The 20,669-nt window shown below is 38.8% G+C and overlaps 2 protein-coding genes across 3 annotated transcripts in view; one reads left to right on the top strand and one right to left on the bottom strand.

The window, feature by feature from the left end:
• Window positions 1–12,133, bottom strand: part of LOC112561972 (structural maintenance of chromosomes flexible hinge domain-containing protein 1-like) — a 38,577-nt gene extending 26,444 nt beyond the window's left edge. Inside the window, exons 1-23 of one of the 2 annotated variants that reach the window (XM_025234858.1) lie at window positions 11,965–12,133; window positions 11,696–11,774; window positions 10,533–10,691; window positions 9,758–9,840; window positions 9,304–9,437; window positions 8,920–9,064; window positions 8,221–8,340; window positions 7,808–7,971; window positions 7,535–7,637; window positions 6,938–7,163; window positions 6,583–6,703; window positions 6,050–6,109; window positions 5,547–5,670; window positions 5,159–5,353; window positions 4,404–4,517; window positions 3,140–3,246; window positions 2,679–2,761; window positions 2,191–2,301; window positions 1,796–1,873; window positions 1,190–1,309; window positions 478–622; window positions 284–383; window positions 62–131 (exon numbers count right to left, since the gene is read on the bottom strand). In XM_025234858.1, the coding sequence (XP_025090643.1) occupies window positions 62–131; window positions 284–383; window positions 478–622; window positions 1,190–1,309; window positions 1,796–1,873; window positions 2,191–2,301; window positions 2,679–2,761; window positions 3,140–3,246; window positions 4,404–4,517; window positions 5,159–5,353; window positions 5,547–5,670; window positions 6,050–6,109; window positions 6,583–6,703; window positions 6,938–7,163; window positions 7,535–7,637; window positions 7,808–7,971; window positions 8,221–8,340; window positions 8,920–9,064; window positions 9,304–9,437; window positions 9,758–9,840; window positions 10,533–10,691; window positions 11,696–11,774; window positions 11,965–12,105 (2,782 nt within the window). In that variant the 5' untranslated portion in view covers window positions 12,106–12,133. Of the gene's footprint in view, window positions 1–61; window positions 132–283; window positions 384–477; window positions 623–1,189; window positions 1,310–1,795; window positions 1,874–2,190; window positions 2,302–2,678; window positions 2,762–3,139; window positions 3,247–4,403; window positions 4,518–5,158; window positions 5,354–5,546; window positions 5,671–6,049; window positions 6,110–6,582; window positions 6,704–6,937; window positions 7,164–7,534; window positions 7,638–7,807; window positions 7,972–8,220; window positions 8,341–8,919; window positions 9,080–9,303; window positions 9,438–9,757; window positions 9,841–10,532; window positions 10,692–11,695; window positions 11,775–11,964 lie in introns of both variants that reach the window. The other variant, XM_025234857.1, reaches the window with a different exon arrangement.
• Window positions 12,134–12,721: 588 nt separating this feature from the next.
• LOC112561974 lies at window positions 12,722–20,312 on the top strand. The gene is made up of 7 exons (XM_025234860.1): window positions 12,722–13,058; window positions 13,330–13,942; window positions 14,959–14,990; window positions 16,364–16,430; window positions 17,067–17,216; window positions 18,184–18,259; window positions 18,833–20,312. Exons 1-6 carry the CDS (start codon window positions 12,905–12,907, stop codon window positions 18,239–18,241), a joined length of 1,074 nt encoding a protein of 357 aa, XP_025090645.1. The 5' UTR covers window positions 12,722–12,904; the 3' UTR covers window positions 18,242–18,259; window positions 18,833–20,312.
• The last annotated feature ends 357 nt before the right edge of the window (window positions 20,313–20,669 follow it).

Genomic DNA, 20,669 nt, shown 5'->3' on the forward strand with positions numbered 1-20,669 from the left:
TTTGAGGAAACAGATGTGCACCCATTCCCCTTAAAAAAAAAACAACAAAAAACAACCTTACCTGGCATCAAGCGGATTTTCATGCTTTGCATTTCATGCATTCCCTCAATGCTGACATCAAGATTAAAATTCTGCACAACCACATAAACAGATGCATGTAGAAATATCATACAAGTACACATGGAGGTGCATGCATAGCCGTCCACACACACATACATATATGGGTAAAATCCATAGATTCATAGATCATGAATGTGCCACACAAAGTACTCACACCACTCACCTTCCCAGCACTGTTGGGCACAGATCCCTTGGCAACCACATTTTTCAGAAATAAGGTGCTGTTGCGCAGTAAAACACCATCATACGTCAGTTCCAGCCCTCTGCAGCAAACAAGCATTTCAACCATTACCATTCCTCTCTTGAAATCCTTGCTCACTGAGTCATCACTATTAAGAGCACAGAATTCTCACTTACTCAGCTTTAATGGAGGGCTTCACTCTCGCAGGTGGCTTGGTAGGATTACGGAACTTGTCTTGAAACTCTAGAGGGATGCTGAAAGGCACGCCAACCTTGAAAGGCCCATCCAAAAGACCAACTGTAAACTGTTCAGGTTCAGCCTCTGGAAAAATATTTAAGTGGAAACACAAATTCAAGTGAAAGTAGGAAGGAGCCACAATTATGAGCTAAAGAATATAAAATTGAAAGTGATTAAGAAAGGTTCATACTGATCAAAACACAAAGGGGAAAAAAAAAATGAAACCACTTAACAAAACATTCAAAATCTGTAGCAAGTTTTTGACCATTAATGCACACAAATCTTTCTCAATATGGCCACGTCAGGAATAAAACATAGACCATTTTATCTCTTACATGATCTCAAGACAGTTATTTGGGATGATGCTTGATAACAGATGGAGGACCAGACAGCCAAGTGGTTATAGTCGTGGTGTCAGAAGTGAGAGGGATGCCAGTTCGTACCTATATACCGTGGATCACTTACCACAATCGATCCATCTGGCGGAAATGGGTGAGTGACTCCAAAGAGGGTTGGGGAAAGTAAGGCAGCAACAGAGAAGAGATGGCCACTGTTCTCACATAAAAAGTTTGCCTTGACAAAGGTCATAGGACAATCTTTACCTTTACCTTTTGATAAGATACTAAAGAACTACATTGAAAACAAACTCACCAACAATGGTGAATTTTATTTTATGAGACGGAAGCTCACGTCCAGCATATGTGGTAGCACCACTTTCATTAAGGACAGCATGCAGCTCAATAGTGTGAGCACCCAGATTCTTCATGTTCTCTGTGAATACAATCATGAAACGAAATGAAACGGTCTGGGGACAAATTTAAGCATGCCAAACATATCTCTTCTTACTATTAGTGGAGACAAGAAATACAACTAACAAATATTTTCTAATTCTTAAAGGCCCAAAAGAACGCAAAACTTTTTTTCTTTAGTTTATCTAAATATATCTTTTCCCCACATATGAGTTGAATAATAGTAAGACATTCATTTGAAGACTGCAATTTTAATCCAGTCTGTAAAGAGGTCAAGATCTCATTTTCCACACAGTTAAAAAGCAGCCTCGTCAACTCATTATAGTTATGCTTATTAGTATGACCTCTAAGCAATTGCATACCAACAGATCAGTGAAACTACTCAGTTTCTTTGAGACTTTAAATGGAGGCTTTACTGAGAGTCATATCTAAAGCACATTATTTGCTACATTACACATAAACTTGACTGAAGGAAGTAAGCAGCAATAAGCATAAACAATTAGCATACCCATTTTTCGGAACCAATATGGCCAGTTCTTGCCATGCTGTGAGATGTGGGACACAATCACTTCATCACCCTGAGGAGCTAAACACACACACACACAGCTCAGATCATGAAATCATTTTATTGTATTAAAGTTATAATCCAGTAGCTTCAGAGACGATGAACTGTAAGTGGTTCCCCACCGCTAGGGAATGATATGATGAAGTTGGGAGTGAGGTCCCTGCTTTATATCAGCATGAACAATTTAAACCAGCATGACTATCCAACATAGTGGTTTACAATTAGAATGTGTTGTGGTATTACAACTGACTTGACTTCTTCCTTGGAAAAGTGATTTAAAATAAAATGACAGTGAATGAAAAAATGAATAAAGTGAGCAAAGCCATCTGCAAACTTACCATGCCAGATGACCTTGAGTTCTACAAGAAGCTTCTTGGTCCCTGGAGCAGAGCTAGGAATCTTTGAGATCTTCTCTTTCTTTTTGTTTATTATCTCCACTTTGATGTCACCTACAAACCAAACAGTGAAAATTGATCTTGCTGGTTGGTAAGCACTTAAAAGCAGACTACAGAACAAATACTAACTCGTGACAGATATGGTGTGGTTAAGAAACTGTCAACTGAACAGTGGAATGGACCGTGCAGTGGTTTTAATAACTTTTCAAATAACCACTAACTTACGTCTGATCTGTCATTTTGCATACAAGCAATGCCTACAAAAACAAGAACTGGCAGTATCTAATTGTAATGTTTCTATATCATTTATAATGCCACAATCTCTTCAGTGGTGCAGATATTTTAACACATTTAAGATGCCTGTGAAACACTGAAATTCCATATTTCCTGGAAAATATTATGCATGCACTTATTTGTGCTCTGTCACTTACCAATAGTTTTTCCTGCAGGCCGTTTTTCATTCTGTGTTACTTCCTGTCCATTGGGCCATGATACTAACAGCTGATCAGGAAGTCTGAATGAAAGGGAGATATGTTAAAAAAAAAATCACCCACTAAACAATCTCTGAGCAAATTAACAGCATTACTAAGACCAGTACAGAAAGTTATATTTGTGAAATTGCATGTTTGAGAAAATGTCAGCATGAACACATTTTTATTTTTAAGGAGTGGCATGCAGTAGCACCAGTTACCAGTATATAATTTATAGTTCTTCTTCCCTGAGACCTAACCTACTCAAAAGCTCCAAAGCATAAATGAAAGGTATCTGCATGATCATGCTGTCAATATTCAAAACATGGAAAAAAAAAAACTAAGAAAGGCTAAGAGTAACAGGGTGAGAAAGTGACATCTCTATAATATGACTTGTGCATCTTTGTTCGCTTCTCACTCACTTGGCCTCCTCTTCCTCCACACAGTGTTTGATGGTGGCCTGTGATGCAAGGCGGTCCAGTTTGGACAGGGGGACCACTCTGACATCATTGTAGAGAGACACTGGCTCCTGTACATGAATATGTATAAGCACACACACACACATGCATGCTCAAGTTTTTATATGCGCATATGCATTTACACACACACACACTCTCTCACTCACATACTTTATTTCTTTATCAAGAAGCCTAGGAACTGATCCTTTGTCAGCCATCATTTTACTGTATAAATCCTGACTTTTGGTAAGTCAGCAGACACCCCAACCCATCTGTACTTCATAATAGTTGATGCTGTGTATGTGTGTCTTATTCAAGACAGCTGTATACACATGCCAGTTATGTTTAACACTGCCACAATGGTCCTTATATGGCAGTGCATCATTTCTAAATGTGCTTCAGCACTGTAGCAGGCACAAAACTAACACTTTATGAGGTGATAAAATCTAAGATCAAAGAAAGTCTGAGAAAATGCATCGCACAAAAGTCAGTCCTGGGTATGAGGCATACAGAACTCCACCTGGAAACCCCCAGGGTAACCTACTGGTCCCAAGCCTGAATAAAGGAGGAGGGTTGGATGTGGGGTTAACAACTCCACCCTGTAAAACAAACCCTGCTACAGAAACTGCAAATACAACACAAGAACGAGAGCCTGGACAGGAAGACCCCTCTTCGGAAGGGCCTACAACGCGTGTTGGCGAAAGCCCTCAGGAAGTCAGCTTGCTGACCCATCTTCTCACGACCACGGCAAAAACCAGGATAGGGACCTGGAACATCAGAACCCTATATGAGAAGGCTTTTGACTCCATAGACAGGGAAACCATCTGGAAGTTGATACAGCACTACAGATTTCCATCAAAGTTCATTGTCATCATCCAGCAGCTGTATGAGGACACAACATGCCAGGCGATCCACAGTGAGGACTGGAGTGAAACAAGGTTGCATGCTCTTGGCGACAATCTTCTTGATTGTCATTGATCGTAAGAAGAACAACCTCTAACAGCAACAGGGGGGTTCTGTGGACCTTCGCTAGGCATCTTGAGGATCTCGACTTTGAGGATGGCATCAGCCTGTTTTAATTTTTGCATATTTTAAACTTAAAATAACTGTGTTTTATCTGCCCCTATTTATCATGATTTTTTTTCCCCTGATTTATTTCTCATGACACTTCCCCAGGCAAGCAAAATGAATGTCAATATACTCACATATGCATTAGCAGAACACTCACCTGTGATATTTCAATTTCACCACCTGTAGAGTAAACGTCACCGCTGTAATCACCATACAACAGAAAACACCGAATAGTTCCCAGTAAAGTTGGTGTGGTACGAAGAATGCGGACCTAACAACAGATACAAAAGGATGTGTGTTTCTATTTCACATGAAAATTCTTAGATGCATTTTTTAAATTTAAAAAAAGGTGCACACAAAAAAAAAAAAAAAAACAACAACCAAAAAACCCCAATAGAGTAAGAGAGAGAAACTAGATAAATAAATGGGTAATTAATCCCATCAAAATCTTCATCACCAAACTTACACTAAACCACCCCACCCCCCCCCACAAAATAGTAGTTTTCATCGCTGACATCTAGCTCTCTTGAATTTTATGAATCCTGCAAAACCTGTAGTTGCCATCACTGAGACTACAATTACTGACATTTCATCTACATACAGGGTGTTTTAAATAGATAGTCCTGATTTGAAATTGTGATACCTGTGCAACTGCGCAACTAAATGCCTCCCAGAACACAAACAGCTCCTAGCCTTAGCCATTCATTCACAAGATGGTAACCCCCACAACACAAGGCAGTTCTTAATAAATCCATAATTGCAGTGCGTGGTTTTTTTTTTCCTTGTACCACGTTGCCATTGTGAAATATACTGATATTGTAACCATCTTTTTGATACATCCTGTATAATACTCACTAGTTAAAAGTTAATTTTTAATTGCTTGCCAAAGATTAAACAAAAATGAAAGCTTACCATCTGGCCCTCTTTGTAGGTGCGACCATCCCATTCCACACGCTGAAAAACAGACCAAGGATACTGACGGTGGCGCGGAAGGTCAACACGAGTCTTAACACACTTGAAGCCAGCGAACAGAATCTGTTTGTCGTGTTTTTCATGACATTCTTTAAGCCATGCCAAGAATTCTTTGTCGATCTGAGTACGCTTATCCTGCAGAATAAAATCAATGCATGACACCAGTCCTGAACACTGCTTATGTGCGGCCATATTTTACAATATTAGTCACCGAATATTATTGGTTCATTATTCTGTTGTATGTAAGTACAAATCTTTCCTGTTATTATTCCTTCATGTCATGACAATCATTAGTGACTGCCATTATGAACAGTGCCGGAGTACTTACATGCCCGTTGAAAACCCGTGTGAAAGCAGTATTCTTGTCTCGAAGTCTCATCTCCAAATCAAGGTATGTTAGCTTGTTTGTGCTGACTTGAAAGGAATCATTTGTCCACAATACTCCCGAAATTCTTCACACACAAGTATGCACACACACACACACATTTTCATATAAACACACTGGAAAACAACTGCCAAACAGGATCTAATAATATGCTCAAAATATGGCAAATGAGTCTACAACTTAATTAAAGCATCATTTGCCCTGTACTTAAAATGTTCATTTAATATTCACATGCCTAAGTAAATGTCAAATGTTAGATGAAAAAAAGAAATGATGCTTTTGACTTGTTGAGTCTTTCCCCATTATTTCAAAAGAATAAAAAAAAAACACACACAAAAAAAAAAACCAACGGAATACTGAAAACATTCACCACGAAAGAACCATTTTTAATGCAAGCGTAAATGTTCAAAGTATTGCATCTTTATATCTTAACTGCCTATGCTTACCTGTTGTAACACTCCACAGGTAAACTTCTGTTTTTCTTTGGAAGAGAACACCAGTCAAAGCTGTCAACAGAAATAGCTGCTTGGTTGGTTAAGCAACAGAATACTCAGCTCTTTTGAGCACTGAATTTTATTAAACCCAAGGAGTTGTACCTTTTATTTTCAAATGGCATTATAGAAACTTTCAGCCACAAAAGTTCACTTTCAGTCCACTACTGCAGTCAACAAAGCCCCGGCATCACAGATCTGGGATTGTGAGTACAATGATAAGGGTCAGTTTGTTTTCCTTCATGAAAGAGTGTGGAATCATGGCTTCCAAAAGCTAACCTGCAAATGTGTTTTAGACAACTCCATAAGTAAACAGTTTATCTGAAACCAAAAATTTTGAATGAAAATGACTCAGATATCAGTATCTATCATTTAAGCCCAACTTTTTATTTCACTTGCTTTTTCTTTTAATGCAAACTGCTATCCACCTAGACTTTATCAGCAACCCTAGATAAGACAGGGTGTGTATGAAACAAATTCAGACTTACTCTTCAATCAAGGTATATGGAATTAAGCGACCATTCCAAAAACACTCAAAGATTGGTCGTTTGCCACGTGCACGCTGTTCATTGATGGCATAACCATGATCATCTTCGGGCTCTGGCTCCACTAACAAGAAATGAAACATGGGAACTGAAGTTATCTGGCTCTGGCTAAAATAACAATTACATATTCTAACTTATGTCATCTTGTTTAAAGATCCATTAACACACGCTCATTTGCATCAGTACAGTCCATATCTAATTTTATGGCTACATGGAGAAATGCATTCACACACGCACACACATTGAACATTCATGTTCATGATAAACAGGGATCTTGCATTGTGGCACTAATACTGACCTCTTGGGTCAAAGGTTTCAGATGGATATGTCTCACGGTCATAAAGAAATGGATGATATCGCAGCACCCCCTCTACTGCGCTTGACCCATCCACAATAGCCTTGAACTCAAAAGTTGCTGCACTTGATCTTACAAAAAGTGTTTGCATGTCATCTGTGATATCATGCAGGTTTATAACCCGGGAGGTCTGAGGATCACGACCATGACCTCTAATATGCAGCTTCACCTGCAAAAAAAAAAAACCCGATGCTTTACTTTCATTTAGTAATAAACCAGAAAAAAAAAAAAGAAAATAAAAATAACCTTTAGGACCTCAGGACAAACACACAAACTATAGCAAAATATGAACTTCTATCCTCGTTAGTACATTAAGTAATTTTGTGTTTATTTAAAACATAGAAGTGACAATCAATGACTGTTTCAATATTTTTTCCTGTCCAAAGACAAATGACAGCAGTAGCAGCAGAAAAATAGAGCTGAAAACAAGAAAACCCCAAACCCCCTACACAAATTATTCAAAATATATTGTTTACCTGTGTCACTGTAAATAATTACATTCACAAAATTGTACTGTCTTATTTATATAAAATGACTTACCTTAATGTCAATATTTTGGTGAATAACTGCAGGCTGTGTTTCTGCATCATCTTGTCTGTCAACATTGCCATCTGGCCCATGGAGGTAGAAGTGATAGATATGTCTAAAATTAAAAGCCCATTTTCTGTTACCAGTGTCACCAGACCATCCAGTAAGAAAAAGCAAGAAAAGCTAATATAATTTTACATGCTTCAATAACTTTCCAACGCATGTTTAAGAACAGAAATAAAATGAACTAATAAACTAAACAAATGAACAAAAGGAACAACTCACGCAAGCTGTCTTGTCCACACAGACACATGTTGTTTCAGGTAAACGATATGTTCTGGAACAATGTTCTGTATCACCACAGCTGTGAAGGAATCCCGTTCAGTCTCCTCTGCGATCAGACGTGCCACTATGTCATCATCTGCAGGAAGGTGGCTGGTATCCCCTGGCTAAAGATGTTAAAAAGAAGATTTCTTTTGCTCAGGTATTAGCTATTCAAAAGGATACAGAAGGATCTCTTTACGACAACAGTATTCACTTTTCTACAAGAGGTATAAACTATTATGTACTAGAATTCACATCAACTTAAGGATTATAAAACATGTTCTTATTACATAAATATTTACCAGTTAATATAATGTAAAATTATGTCTTTCAAGTTTTCACTCAAAAATGGCACTGTAAGCACCCCTCCTGACCTTTCGGTTTCGAATGTAGCCACTATAAATAGCCTCATTGTTTTTCTCCCTCTTCTCAAACTCCTCCTTTGAAATTGTCAGTTCATGGACATCACAAGCACCCCGAGATTTGCTGATCATCTGTAAAGAAAGCCCAAGTTGGTTTTAAAATACTCATTACAGAATTGTATGTGGCTTTTATATATATTTTTTTAATTTAAAATTCATGGCGAAGAAATAAAGAAACAAAAAGCTACATGGGTAAGATTACCCAGAATGAGAATTTTTCATTAGGGTATCATGTGCCACCTTTAACTACCCACTAAATGGGCCTAGGAGATGGGGTAGCATACGAACTATAAAACTAGACTGCCATGCTCTTATCCCTCTGCCCTTTAATGTAACTTTCAGTTGCACCTGTATATTACCCCATTCTTTATGTGTCTGGCATTTCTTTATGCGTCTAGCCATTACTACTTTGTCAGTAAAGTTCCTTCAAATACTGTCCTTGTCCTGTTTTGACAGCATGCTCTTTTACAAGCATAATTTTGCACTACATAAACTGAGCATTTATTATCATTATGATTTAGTTAAGGAAACTGCGTAGTTTAAATGACAAATGCATAATCCATACTTTTAATTTCCTTTATCATTTTTATATGATAAATACAAACAACAGAAGTAAAAATTAAGAGAGCTAATATATTCCTTAAGACCTACCCTTGTGGCATTTCCAATAAAGAAAATGGCTTGCTTTCCACCAACACCAAAGTATGAGATGTCGCTGTTCATGTAGCGTGCAACATGAGAGTTTGTGCTAATGCTCTCTTCTGTGCTTGAGTCTGTCAAACTTGGTGAAGCTTCTCTGCCAAACAAATAGCTGTTTGTGACAAATTAGTCACAATACAGATAGCCACACTTCCTCCCAACATTCACTTGAATGCCAAAAATTACACCACCTTATTGTTATGCTGCAGTCCACATCAAATTCTTGTTTACAGCTAAACCATCAAAGAAAATAAAAAAACCAGTGTGAACACCTATCCAACAATAAATTATTATACCAAGGAAATAAAACTCATTTAACATACTACTAATACTAACCCTCTGATTGTTTTATCTCGCCTTGTGAATTTAGATAAGCGATAAATTGCCCAGTTGTTCAACTGCCTTGGAGTCATGCCTTTGCCATTGTCCAACACTATTATACAGCTTCGCTGTGGGTTCTCATCAAAATGCTGCAATGAAGTAGCAATTAAACATTGTGACTTGACAATCTTTTAACTTAGGTCTGATTAATTTTAACAGCTAGGCCCATAACCAGTAGCCAGGGTTAGGGTTATGACTTACAATGATCTTTGGAGATTTATAAAATTAATACAACTATCCATGGCATTTTTACTATTTTGAATAAATGATTGATAGAATTATAACCCATGCAGAAATGTCATCAGATCTGAAACTTCAGTGTAAAATAATTTGGCATTTTTATTTAACTCATAGTCATAAGATGAAAGTGTCTAAATCCAAAGAGTGGTTTGCAAAAAATGTCTCTCACCAGACGAATCTCAATGCTGCGCATTGTTGTATTGAAGACTGTCGCTGCCAAGGCATTATCAATCAGTTCAGCAAAAGCATATGCTACAAAACAGATGATTCAATGTTTATTACCACTGTTTTACCAAACTATTGTTATGTGTATGTTACATGAAATAATAAAATAATGGGGCCAAGGAAATAAAGATTAATACAGCAAGAAAAACTAGAAAAAAAACTTGCACTTCAAATGATTAGTGCTGAATCTGGTGATGTCTAAACTAGCAAAAAAGCTCTCTTAAAAAAAAAATCCCGACAGAAAATTACCAGATAGCAATATAGGTTGTATTATAATACTTTAATACAATGTAGACTATGATAGAAAAAGGCAGTTACTTTTAAAATCAAATTCTTAAACAAAACTGAAGGGGGTAGGGGGAACCCACATAAAGCACAATGCATGCTGATGTAGTTCAATGGTTGTGTAAGAAATGTACAAATTAAGGTATACAAGAAAACACACAAAAATATCGCAGACCTGACAAATGCTGAAGAAAAAAATCTTGGCATCAACGAATAGACCATTCCTCCATACATTGCAGACAAATGAGTTTGTGATGATGTTGCATGCCAGAATGTGCCAGGTCAACAGTAAAAGTGTTTCAGAAGCATTTACCACCCTTGCCAGCAGCCAACAAAAATGCTCACATGAACACGCATATCTTCCCCACTAAAATGAGTGATGTAAAGAGCAAAGCTGTGGTGTCACCCAAATACTCATTTAACCAGCTACTTACGCAGTGGGTTCTGTCCTTCAGATGCATAATACTCGTACATCCCTCCTTTGACGATGGTATCATAGTGTGGCAGGTAGTTGACACGTTCCTCTGCTGGAGCACATAGCTCTTGAGACAGGTCAGTCAGAATGTAAAGTGTGTCTCCCTTGTCAATATGGTCTGATGGCAGAACATGAATGTCTGTTAATACGATGTGGAATGGATTTCATCATGTCTTCTTGGTAAGCTTCATTTTTCTTTTTAACTTTATCTCCTTTATACAGAACATTCGGCACCTTCTATGTGGAATCTGCCATAGGTAATGCTAGCATAACTGCCCTCTAACACAACAGCTAATGTGTTAATCTTTGAATAAAAAAAATAAGCTGTTTGAACTTTTGAACCATAAGAATAATTTAATACTATTTCACTAACTTCTAAAAAGGAGGCTGTGCCTAATTCACCTGGCATGGATTTCAAAGAATGTTTGTGTAGAGGTGCGTGGCCCAAAAACAGCAAATGCACAGCACTAAATCATGTTCATACAGGAGTGAGCACTAAGCGTTGGCCCCAGCATTCCATATCCCCTTCTCTACACATTGTAATCACTTATCTTTTCTGCTCCTGTGGTCACAAGGTTTTGGGACTCCTCATATTTAACAACACTTAATTTTGAATGCGGTAAACAGTTTGCTAGACATGCACAAGTCTAGCCCATGTTCTGCTTCTCCTGTTTAAGCATTTGTAATGTTCTGGCTTGTGTGATGCTATTTGTCCTCTGTGTTCATATGAATTTTGTTAAGGGAGGGAGTAGGAAGAAGAGTTGATTTAATTTTGCTAAGAGCACAAAATCTTATAAGGTGAAAAAAATGACTGTTGTATACAATTTTGTATCATTATTCATGTGACTGAAAAGTTTTTATGTTAAGCTATTCTTGAGCATTTTTTTTTTTAATAATGTACTAAGTTTTCTGCCATTCAGTATTTTAAAATTATGTACCGTGAACTACAGAAAGAAACTAAAAGGACCAGCATTTTACCAGCATTTTACATAAAATTAAAAGGCAAAAAATTTATCACTATCAGAAACTTTATTCGCCAGCGCAATACATAGCATGTGCCGTACAATATAGGAAAAAAAAGAAACTTGTACCCAACGATACCTGTTCAACTGATAACCTTACCCCATGATTTATCGTCGCTAATTTCCTCTCGATTTGTTGTCGCGATGACAAACTTATCTTTTTCTTGAAGTTTCAAAGCCTGTGGAAAGAAAAAGGTGCAATTGCAGTGCATAATTTTTATTAAAAGCAGGTATTGTCACTGCTAAATTCTTTCAAATCACAAATTGCTCACAGGTACCGCAGCAGTATTAGAACCATTGATGATCGATGTGAAAGTTGCCTGCTAGTTGTTGTTGATATAAGTCCAAAACAAACTACAATTCACTTACAGCGCAAACTCTGTCTTTGAAATCAGAAAAGGTGAACAATCCTCCTGTTGATATTTTAACTTCTGGAGCACCAGAAGATCGTCTATCATACACATAAACATATGCATCCTCCTCATCAACTCTCGCATTCAGCGTAGCCATGTTGAAAGTTGGACGCAGGATGATACTTTGCACCTCATTGGCCAATTTCCTAGCCTCGCTTTCGCTTCAAAGGGAGACAAATGTTCTCGCAGATTCTGAACTGTGTTGCTTCCCTTCGACACGGTACCGCTGATAATTTTAGACGGGGTTGACCATTCTTAATTAGCATGCCTTTATATAACCCTACGGTGGTTAACCTTACAGTTACATCAGAACTATACTGGCTTTCAAATAAATAAAACTCTCAGAAGCGCATTACAGACAGTAGTCTTCGCTCATGCGATCAGAGACGAGTTGTAGACAGACCCCTGAACACCCAAGTTTTATAGAGCAGTGTAGACTGCTTTTGTTCAGCTCGTGTTTTTGAAAAAAAAAATGGTCAGATCTCCGGAGTGAACTACAGCCCGCGATAACGTCACTGAAACGGGTCTTCCACTGGATACCATTTTCTTGGGTTGGATACGTTCTAAAGGAAATGATGGTGTAACTATATAATAACGGATCGAAATGTTAATGTAACAGTTCACCATGGACGTGTATAGGTGGACTGCTGTCTGTCTGCCAAGACCAACGCTTGTCAAGTTCTCCGCTGTTAGTCTCGGCGAGCCTAAACAAAGAATGTAATAAACCGGAAGCTTTGTAGTCTCATGCCTCGTTTTAGTAGTTAACTGGAAACAATTTGTCTGCTAGTAGTCCAGTAATACAAGTTCGTGAGTTCACAATCCATTGAGCAACAAGGGGTGGAACCATCGTTAATTAATAAGACTGGAAAATTGGAACAGGTTCCACAAAAGAAGAAATGAACGTTGGCAGAATGCAAGTAGAAACTTGTGTGTTCCATTCCGACCCTGTGCTTTTCAAGACAGCAGTTCGCGACTTGCAGCGCAGCGGAATTATCCGACGAGCTCAGGCCCCTTCGGTGCCGATGGCGGTGTGCTCCTGTCGGAAGAAAGGTAAGTGATCACGCAAGCGCAGATCAAACGCTTTACCGTAAATTATTATTATTTAGTTTTTCCATTGTTTTCTAACTCCAACCATTGATCTGTGGACTGTGACATCTGTTCCCAGCGAAATGGTTTATTTTTTGCAAATAAATAGTTTCTATCATTTCAGCGTTAACAGAGTAACTACACGTCACACGAGTAGTTGCCGGGCGTCCGCTACGTTTCCGTTGACTATCCCTATATATACATATACTGTGAATTTAATTTCTATATTTTGCAGCTACATTTTGCCAAAACCTGACAACGGACCAAATCTGGAATGCAGCTGATCACGTGATCGCAGAGCTGGACCAGAAATTGTCCAAGCTAACGACAACGACCAACGACCTCATCACGTCGTCCGCCAACATCGCCCGTCGCACACACAGTGTGACGTCATACGCTCGTTTCGTTGTCGTCATCAGTCAAGCTCTTTTGGGGGACGTCACTCTTGTATCAGAAGAGCGACGCCGGTCTCCGAAAACAAGAACAAGCAGACCAACGCATCGACTTGCGCTGAATATAGTCAAAAGAATCATAGACAAAAAGAAGCAGCGGTGTCCAATACAGACCAAGTTCTGTTTACCCTTGTTTGGGGGCATGACAAGCGTCCTTTTCAGACAACCACAGATCGGTTTCAATTTTTCCCGACTTTGTGTGAGCCATGCCTGTGTACTAGAGATGGACTCGGCGGCGACTGCTGAGTACATGAGGCTGAATAAGCAGACGACAGTCGTGAGCGCCTGGTTTTCCGACACTAAAGTCATGGACGTAGTGAGGCGAAAACTTACGGCGTGCTCGCTGGCCGTGAAGAAAGTCTACATCCAGAGGCCGAGAGCTGTCAAGTGTTACCGGTAGGTTACGTGCATTCACCGTCCAACATGTTGTTGTGCAATTTCTGAACCTTCCTTTTATATGTATGTGCAGTCCACGCTAAAGTATTTCGAGATTTTTTGTTTTATTTTTTTTAAAGAAAGGCTTATCTTGGTCCAACATCCAGATTAGGTAGATGTAGACGGCACAAATATGTTGTTGGTGATGGGTTTGCACCCATTATGACTACCTCATGAGGGATCTCGAGCTTTCAGACACACAGACACACAGCTGTATGACCTGTAGCTAAAAAAATTTGTATTAAGGAATAAGTAGTTTCCAATAACTCATTCTTCATAATTATTTTCTGAGCAACCTCTAATTGGCAACATCTCTAACCTTACTGGTTAAGAAGCCTTGAACTTCGAACGATAGATATTTTTTTTACTGTTTGTTTGTTTGTTTGTTTTTTGTTTTTTTTAACTTTTAATAGAGGCTATTGAAAAAAATCTTAAGCGACCCGGGTATTTTCCCTTGCTTCAAATTGCCAGGACAACGATGAATGTCCATATAGGCTACAGACAGTTCAGTATTATCAGCAGGGCCGCCTAGAGCCAGGACGGGCCCAGCAGCAGACGACCTCTCCGGGGCAATTGTAATTGTAATCAAATTATTTTCCCAGTATATAATAATGCTTACAATTCGATTGTCAATATCTACATTTCATTAGTAACATATCTACCTCTTCACTGTTAGTTCCGACTTGCTCGCAGGCCCCTCTAGTGGCGCATAAATCCAGCGATCTCAATGCACGAACGTTCTTCTTCCTTCACAGTCGAGGTCCGGGTACTGCGTCCCCATGAACTCAGATCGTTCTACTACATTGATATATTGGAATATTTGTAACAGCTGAGATTTTTTTAAGTATGGGAAAGTGTAACAGCACATTACAGATATCTCTAAAAACCTTTTTAGTGTTTCTTTATCTAATATTCAAGTATCTGTACATCGTTTTTCCCACAGTGTTTTATATTGAATATAATATTTCTCTTTTCAGGAATCAGCTGTCAGATGACTTTGCATCCCTGGGTACGTGAATCCCCTATTTGGTCTACCAATAATGCATTAGTCACAAAGCAAATGTATAAATGTTTTAACTAGTATTTTCTCTTATAAATAAAGAATTCGAAGAAGCGCTTAACTCTCGCGTTGCTTGATAGCAAACGAGAGAAGACGGAGGGCACTGTCAGATTGCTGTATAGCCCAGTTAAGTGAGGCTGACAACTGGATGATGCCACCGAGGACGGCATCCATTATACGGGTGTCGCTGTCTGACGGCCCCAGTAACTTAACCTCCTGCACTATCTTTCTCGTGTTCTCCCTTCTTCGTCATCCTCACCAAAATCAACGAGTTATGTAAGGGAAGCGTTTTGGTTTGAGTTGTACTCGTGTCCATAACGGAAATGAGCAGTCATCTTGGTCCAGCGGGTAACTCCTGTCATCAATACAGTGAGAATTGGCTGTTCTGGATTAGGATCTCGTCTCGGAGATGCTGATTTTTCTCTGCATAGGGCATCTGTTTACAAGGATGATTGCTTTGCCGTGATATAACCTTAGTTGCTGATTCGGCGTACACCAATTTCCTTTCCTCCTTCCCATCCCCCGTTCACAGGGAAAAGCTGTCTCAAAAAATATTTTCCTAGCTTCTTGGAAAGTGCCGTTGTGACAAACACGTTTGTAAAAGTGTTGTTTTTCATCGCGTGATCATAGATGAGTCCTTGGGATGCATGCTGGAAGGCAAAACATTTGTCAAACGTATGCGCTACGTGACTAGTCGCAATGGATCTTGCAGCAGCTTGACCCCTGACCCCATGCACGTAGAGGGACCTCACCTCACGTTGCCAGGTCACGTCGCCAGCGAATCAATTCAAAAGGAGTGTGAATTTAATTTTTGGGGGCTGGACCGTTCGGAGACGACTTGATGCGATTTTGGCAGGAATCCTGGTGAAGTTCTCATGGCCTACCAGGCTAGGACTGGCCAAGGATGCAGGATTGATTGAAAGCTGCGAGCGTGTTACAACTTACAGCAATCTGCATCGCAAGGTTTTATTCCTCATGCGTGCTACGCCGAAGCAATAAGGAAGTCAGGTTTTTGTTTTGTTTTGTTTTTGTTTTTTGATTTGCTTGTTTGTTTTTGAGGCTCGTGTTGCCATAAAAAAAATTGCGTGTTCTTGTTTTGTATGATTATTTATTTTTGACATTTTGTTCGTTCGTGCTCAGTAACATGATACTAGACTTGGAGAAGACGTATTGCTTTTAGCTCAAACAAACAAGACAGTTGTTTTTTCAGATCGCACCAAGGGTAGTTAAGGTTACTGACAAAAAAAACTGTGTTGTGTGTGTGTGTCTGTGCGTGTGTGTATGTGTGTGTGTGTCGCTAACGCGGACTTTTTCTCTCTCAGACTTAAAGAGCATACTCAGAGGAAACTTCCAACAGAAAGACACCGGCAGAGAGCGAGAAAACCGCAGGTAACTACAAACATTTTCTTCATCCTCTTCTCGTTAAAGATACCCGCAGAAATCAACATAATTTTTTGATAAATAATGTGTTACTTTTGTATATTTAACACAAGTGTTGATCTGTTCACAGATACCCCAGCATGTCGATAGACTAATATGTTGCAACATGTATATATGCTTATAGCTGTATAAATGCATTTACATAGATACATAAAAAGACACAACGAATGTTCTAGCGAGTGCAAATAAATATTTAGTGCACCAAGAGTAATTAGTAAAGAAACAGTAAAGCTAAAGGTCGTCCCCTAGTTATTTTTTGTTGGTAGATTGGGGAGGGAGGTGTCAAAGACCCATCTTAGGGCCAGCTTTTATTATGTAAGGGTAGTGCCCACCTCCTCTTCTTGCCTTGCCTTCCCCAACCCTCTATGGAGTCAGGTACCCCATTTCTCACAGTTCGGTTGACTGGGGCAGATCGTTGCGCCACACGGATATCGAACCAAGCGCCTATGTCCTAACCGTTCGTCTATCCGCTTCCTAAACAGTGGGATTTCTATGATGTATGTAGAGGTGTGTTTATGGATTGTTTTTGTTTGTAGACGTAGTCTGATTTAACTTCATCAAGATCTGTGTATGTTTACCGGCCAGGCTTGCAACCAACGCCCCGAAAACCAATTACACGCAAGGACGGTTCTACATATACAGACGGCCATTGTCTGTACTGTCTGATCCCCTTCACACTCAGAGAAAGCGTTTGCCAGGAGTCTTCGAGCTGCCGTCACCACCCCGGGTACATCAGTAAGTTTTATTCCTTACAAACGTCACATTCTTCACCCAGCGAACTCTCGCGAATAAAACATTCTCACTATACTTTATGTTTTAATCTGCGTAAATATCTTGAGTTTCACAATTTTTGTATTACACTGGAGTCGTAAAAATGTCGCAGCTTCCTTCAATGTTCTTGGTAACATCCAATAAACCTGACACTTTTCTCATGTTTTATGAGCTTGTCCAAACAACTCCACTCACTGCTCCTCGCATGATGTGAGCAGTCGCTTGAATAGTCGTTACTTTTTGAACGGTAATTAATCTTCTTTTAAAATCTGCCACACTCTTGTTGATGGAGAAGTAATGGAAAAAATAAGAGTGCAGTATTATTCTACGTTAAAGGTTATTAGTGATGACAGTAAAGAGAAGGATGAAAATAACACAAGCGCATGATCTAAAGTTCGAGTCCAGTGTCATTTATCTTTTCCTTTTTTGCTGCAATTTATGGTTTTGGATTAATGTACAGTTAAACATGTAAAGTTTCTTTGTGCTTCACCTGTTTTATAGTCCGAGATTTTCACAGACTATAAAGTGAACCACATATATTTCCCATAAATGTAATGTAAGGTCAAAAGTATATAAATATTCACCAAAGTGAAATATATTCACTTTAATTAAGGTGTAAGTATGCCCATATTCACTGCAGTTTATTCAAACATTCAATTATTTAATATTCTTTATATAATATTTATCAACATACACATTTTCCCCGTACTTCTTAAAAACGCTATTACACTGGTGTGTTAATATAAAGATAAGTAGTATAAAAGACATCATCATGGTGGCAGCGGTGGTCGTTGGTCGGTGCTGGTGGAGGACGAGTAGTAGAAGTGAAATGGTGAATATTTGATGAGTTTACGATACAAATGTTGACAATGATGTCTAGGAAATATTAATAAAGCAAAAGACTGACATCTTTGACCATTTTTACCTGCAGACAAGGGGACATGGACGTGTTGTGGCGAAGTAGCAGCGTCATCACAACCGACGCATGACGACCACAGCAAGGACGGGTGAGTTGTAGCGTCTTGTTGTGTTGTGACGTGTACAGATTGTGTGGTAATGACGTGTATAGATGCAGATGGTGACGTGGACCGACTGTGGGAAGTAGGTAGATGCAGGGGATGTACACACCATGTTGAGCATGTTATTGCAGGTTGGTACAGTATGAATAGCTTTCCCGATAGAGAAATTGTTTCCTTTATGCATTCAACAATATTCTCACAGCAAATATTGGGTAGCGGACATATTTTACGAGTTTGCCGACGTGTTCATCGATTAGTGTGAAGTAACGCAACTAATACAAATATTAAGCAGCATTTAGATATTGTCTCACTGTAAAGCAAAATATAAATATTATTCAATAATAATGTGTTGTTGTTGTTGTTGTTGTTGTTGTTGTTGTTGTTGTTAAGCTAACCCAGCTGCCGTTACTCAGCCCTTTCCTGTGGTCCATTGACCATCTGTATTTCAAATCTCTTATGAAAAGCAGCATTCTCTAATCTTGCCAGTTGGCTGTTCACACAAGACGGTTGTTGTTGGAAACAATGCACACACCAAAGCTCACATCATCTCTCTGATTCCAGATGTGCCATGGGGCGTCATTTGTGGAGACCACACAAGACCAAAGCGCGCGGCTACAAAGCCCAGAAGCCCAAAATGTACTGCAAATATTTCAGACAGTATAAAACACGAATGTGATTGGTGTCCCCCCAGCTGTGGCAAGGAAGGGGGTGGAGATTGGTAAAGTCCTGGCTTCTAAAGGATGCGAGTATTGGTGCGGAATATGTTCAATAACTATTGAAGTGGTTGGTGATGTTGCTGTGTGGAATCTGTGTAGAGAAATCGAGAGAAGCAGTAGTCCTCCATCCGTCGCGCACACATTGAGTATCAGATGGACCCGCCTTTTATCATTTGGAAGCAATACAAGCACAGTTTCGTTGAAGGGGAGAGAAAACACTTTGAAATATTTTAATATGTTTATTCTCTGATATTTATGGTTTAAAAATCAACGTGAAATATTTTTATTCAGTTACATGGGTTGAGAGAGAGAGAGGTAGAGCAATGTGTGATGGAGAGCATGTAGGTAGAAAAGCAAATAGTTTGTATTCAGGTACCTTTGTATACATGCATGTATCATTGTATCAATAAGTAAAACGAACAATAAATAAGTAAACTAATTAATGGAGTGGATTGATTCTTTATGTGTTCCGACACATAACTCACTGTGTATGTGTGTGTGTGAGAGACAGAAAAAAATTGACAGCAACAAACACGGCACTCTTATTTACAACAAACATAACAAAATGTATGTAATCTATGTAATACACAATATATGATTTCCTAAAATAAATAATCTAAAATAAAAATCATCCCCACCTAACAAAAAACATAATATGACACAAAACTCGTCTTAGACGATTCTGTAAAGTGAGAGAATGGTTACATAACACTGTAAATAAATGTTTCCATTCTCTATCACCTTTGAATCAGAAAAAAATATCATCTGAAGCAAAACAGAAAACCTTTTCCGAAGCTGGAAATAACATCACCAAGGCAGGATTGTATATTAATTCACCCAACATGAAAGACATGATAAAGATCGCAGATCATCACTGGCATCTGGAAAACACACACACACATACACACATTCTACCGAAGCTCGGGGATAGGCACGCACACAAGCACACACGCGAACACTTAGTCATATTTTATCTTTAATTTGCTGGTTGTTGTACAATAGCCACACATCACTAGTAGCTCAGACAGGATCATCATGACTCCAGCAAGGCATACATTACATAACAATCACTTGCTTTAGTGACTATCAATAAAAAGCAAGAAAAAAAATGACAATAATATATTTCAGAGCTGTTTTCATTCAAGTCTCTTCCTTCACCCCTAATTTACCACCGCTGAGCTAATGAAGCTAACTCGGTACTTTTTAAAATAAACTGTGCTAAACAGGAATATTTTGTTGTTTCTTCCACGCTGAATGGGTGATTTTGTTTTGTTTTTTTCTTATTGTACTAAATAGGTACTTCTCTTTCTAGATTATGTAGTTCATCTTTCTGTCCTTAAAAAGTTCTTATGTGTATATGTGCGCATCCCTAATGATTTAGTCTATGGTGAACTGCACCTATATCCAATAATTGTGAATTCAGTCATTAGATGCAATAGTGTTGGTTAAAACATACTAGAATGAACAATGATAGATGGCCTCATAAAGTGTACACAGTGTATGATTTAGATGGTACAGGTAAAGCAAACATCAAATACAGTCAAATCTCCCTACTATGCCACCCCTCTACTATGCCACTCTCGGTATTATGCCACTTTTGCTCGGTCCCGACTATAAATTCAATGTAAAAAAAAAATTACTATGCCACCCAGACTCTCGCTACTATGCCACTTTTTTGTGAC

The sequence above is a fragment of the Pomacea canaliculata genome, linkage group LG4 (genome assembly GCF_003073045.1).
Source record: "Pomacea canaliculata isolate SZHN2017 linkage group LG4, ASM307304v1, whole genome shotgun sequence".
Lineage (NCBI taxonomy): Eukaryota > Metazoa > Mollusca > Gastropoda > Architaenioglossa > Ampullariidae > Pomacea > Pomacea canaliculata.

Bases quoted from the DNA above. Each gene is read 5' to 3' on its own strand.
- LOC112561974 (XM_025234860.1), top strand. From the start codon at position 12,905: ATGAACGTTGGCAGAATGCAAGTAGAAACTTGTGTGTTCCATTCCGAC. The intron at 13,059-13,329 runs GTAAGTGATCAC...TATATTTTGCAG, and splicing joins GTGCTCCTGTCGGAAGAAAG to CTACATTTTGCCAAAACCTG. The intron at 13,943-14,958 runs GTAGGTTACGTG...TTCTCTTTTCAG, and splicing joins AGAGCTGTCAAGTGTTACCG to GAATCAGCTGTCAGATGACT.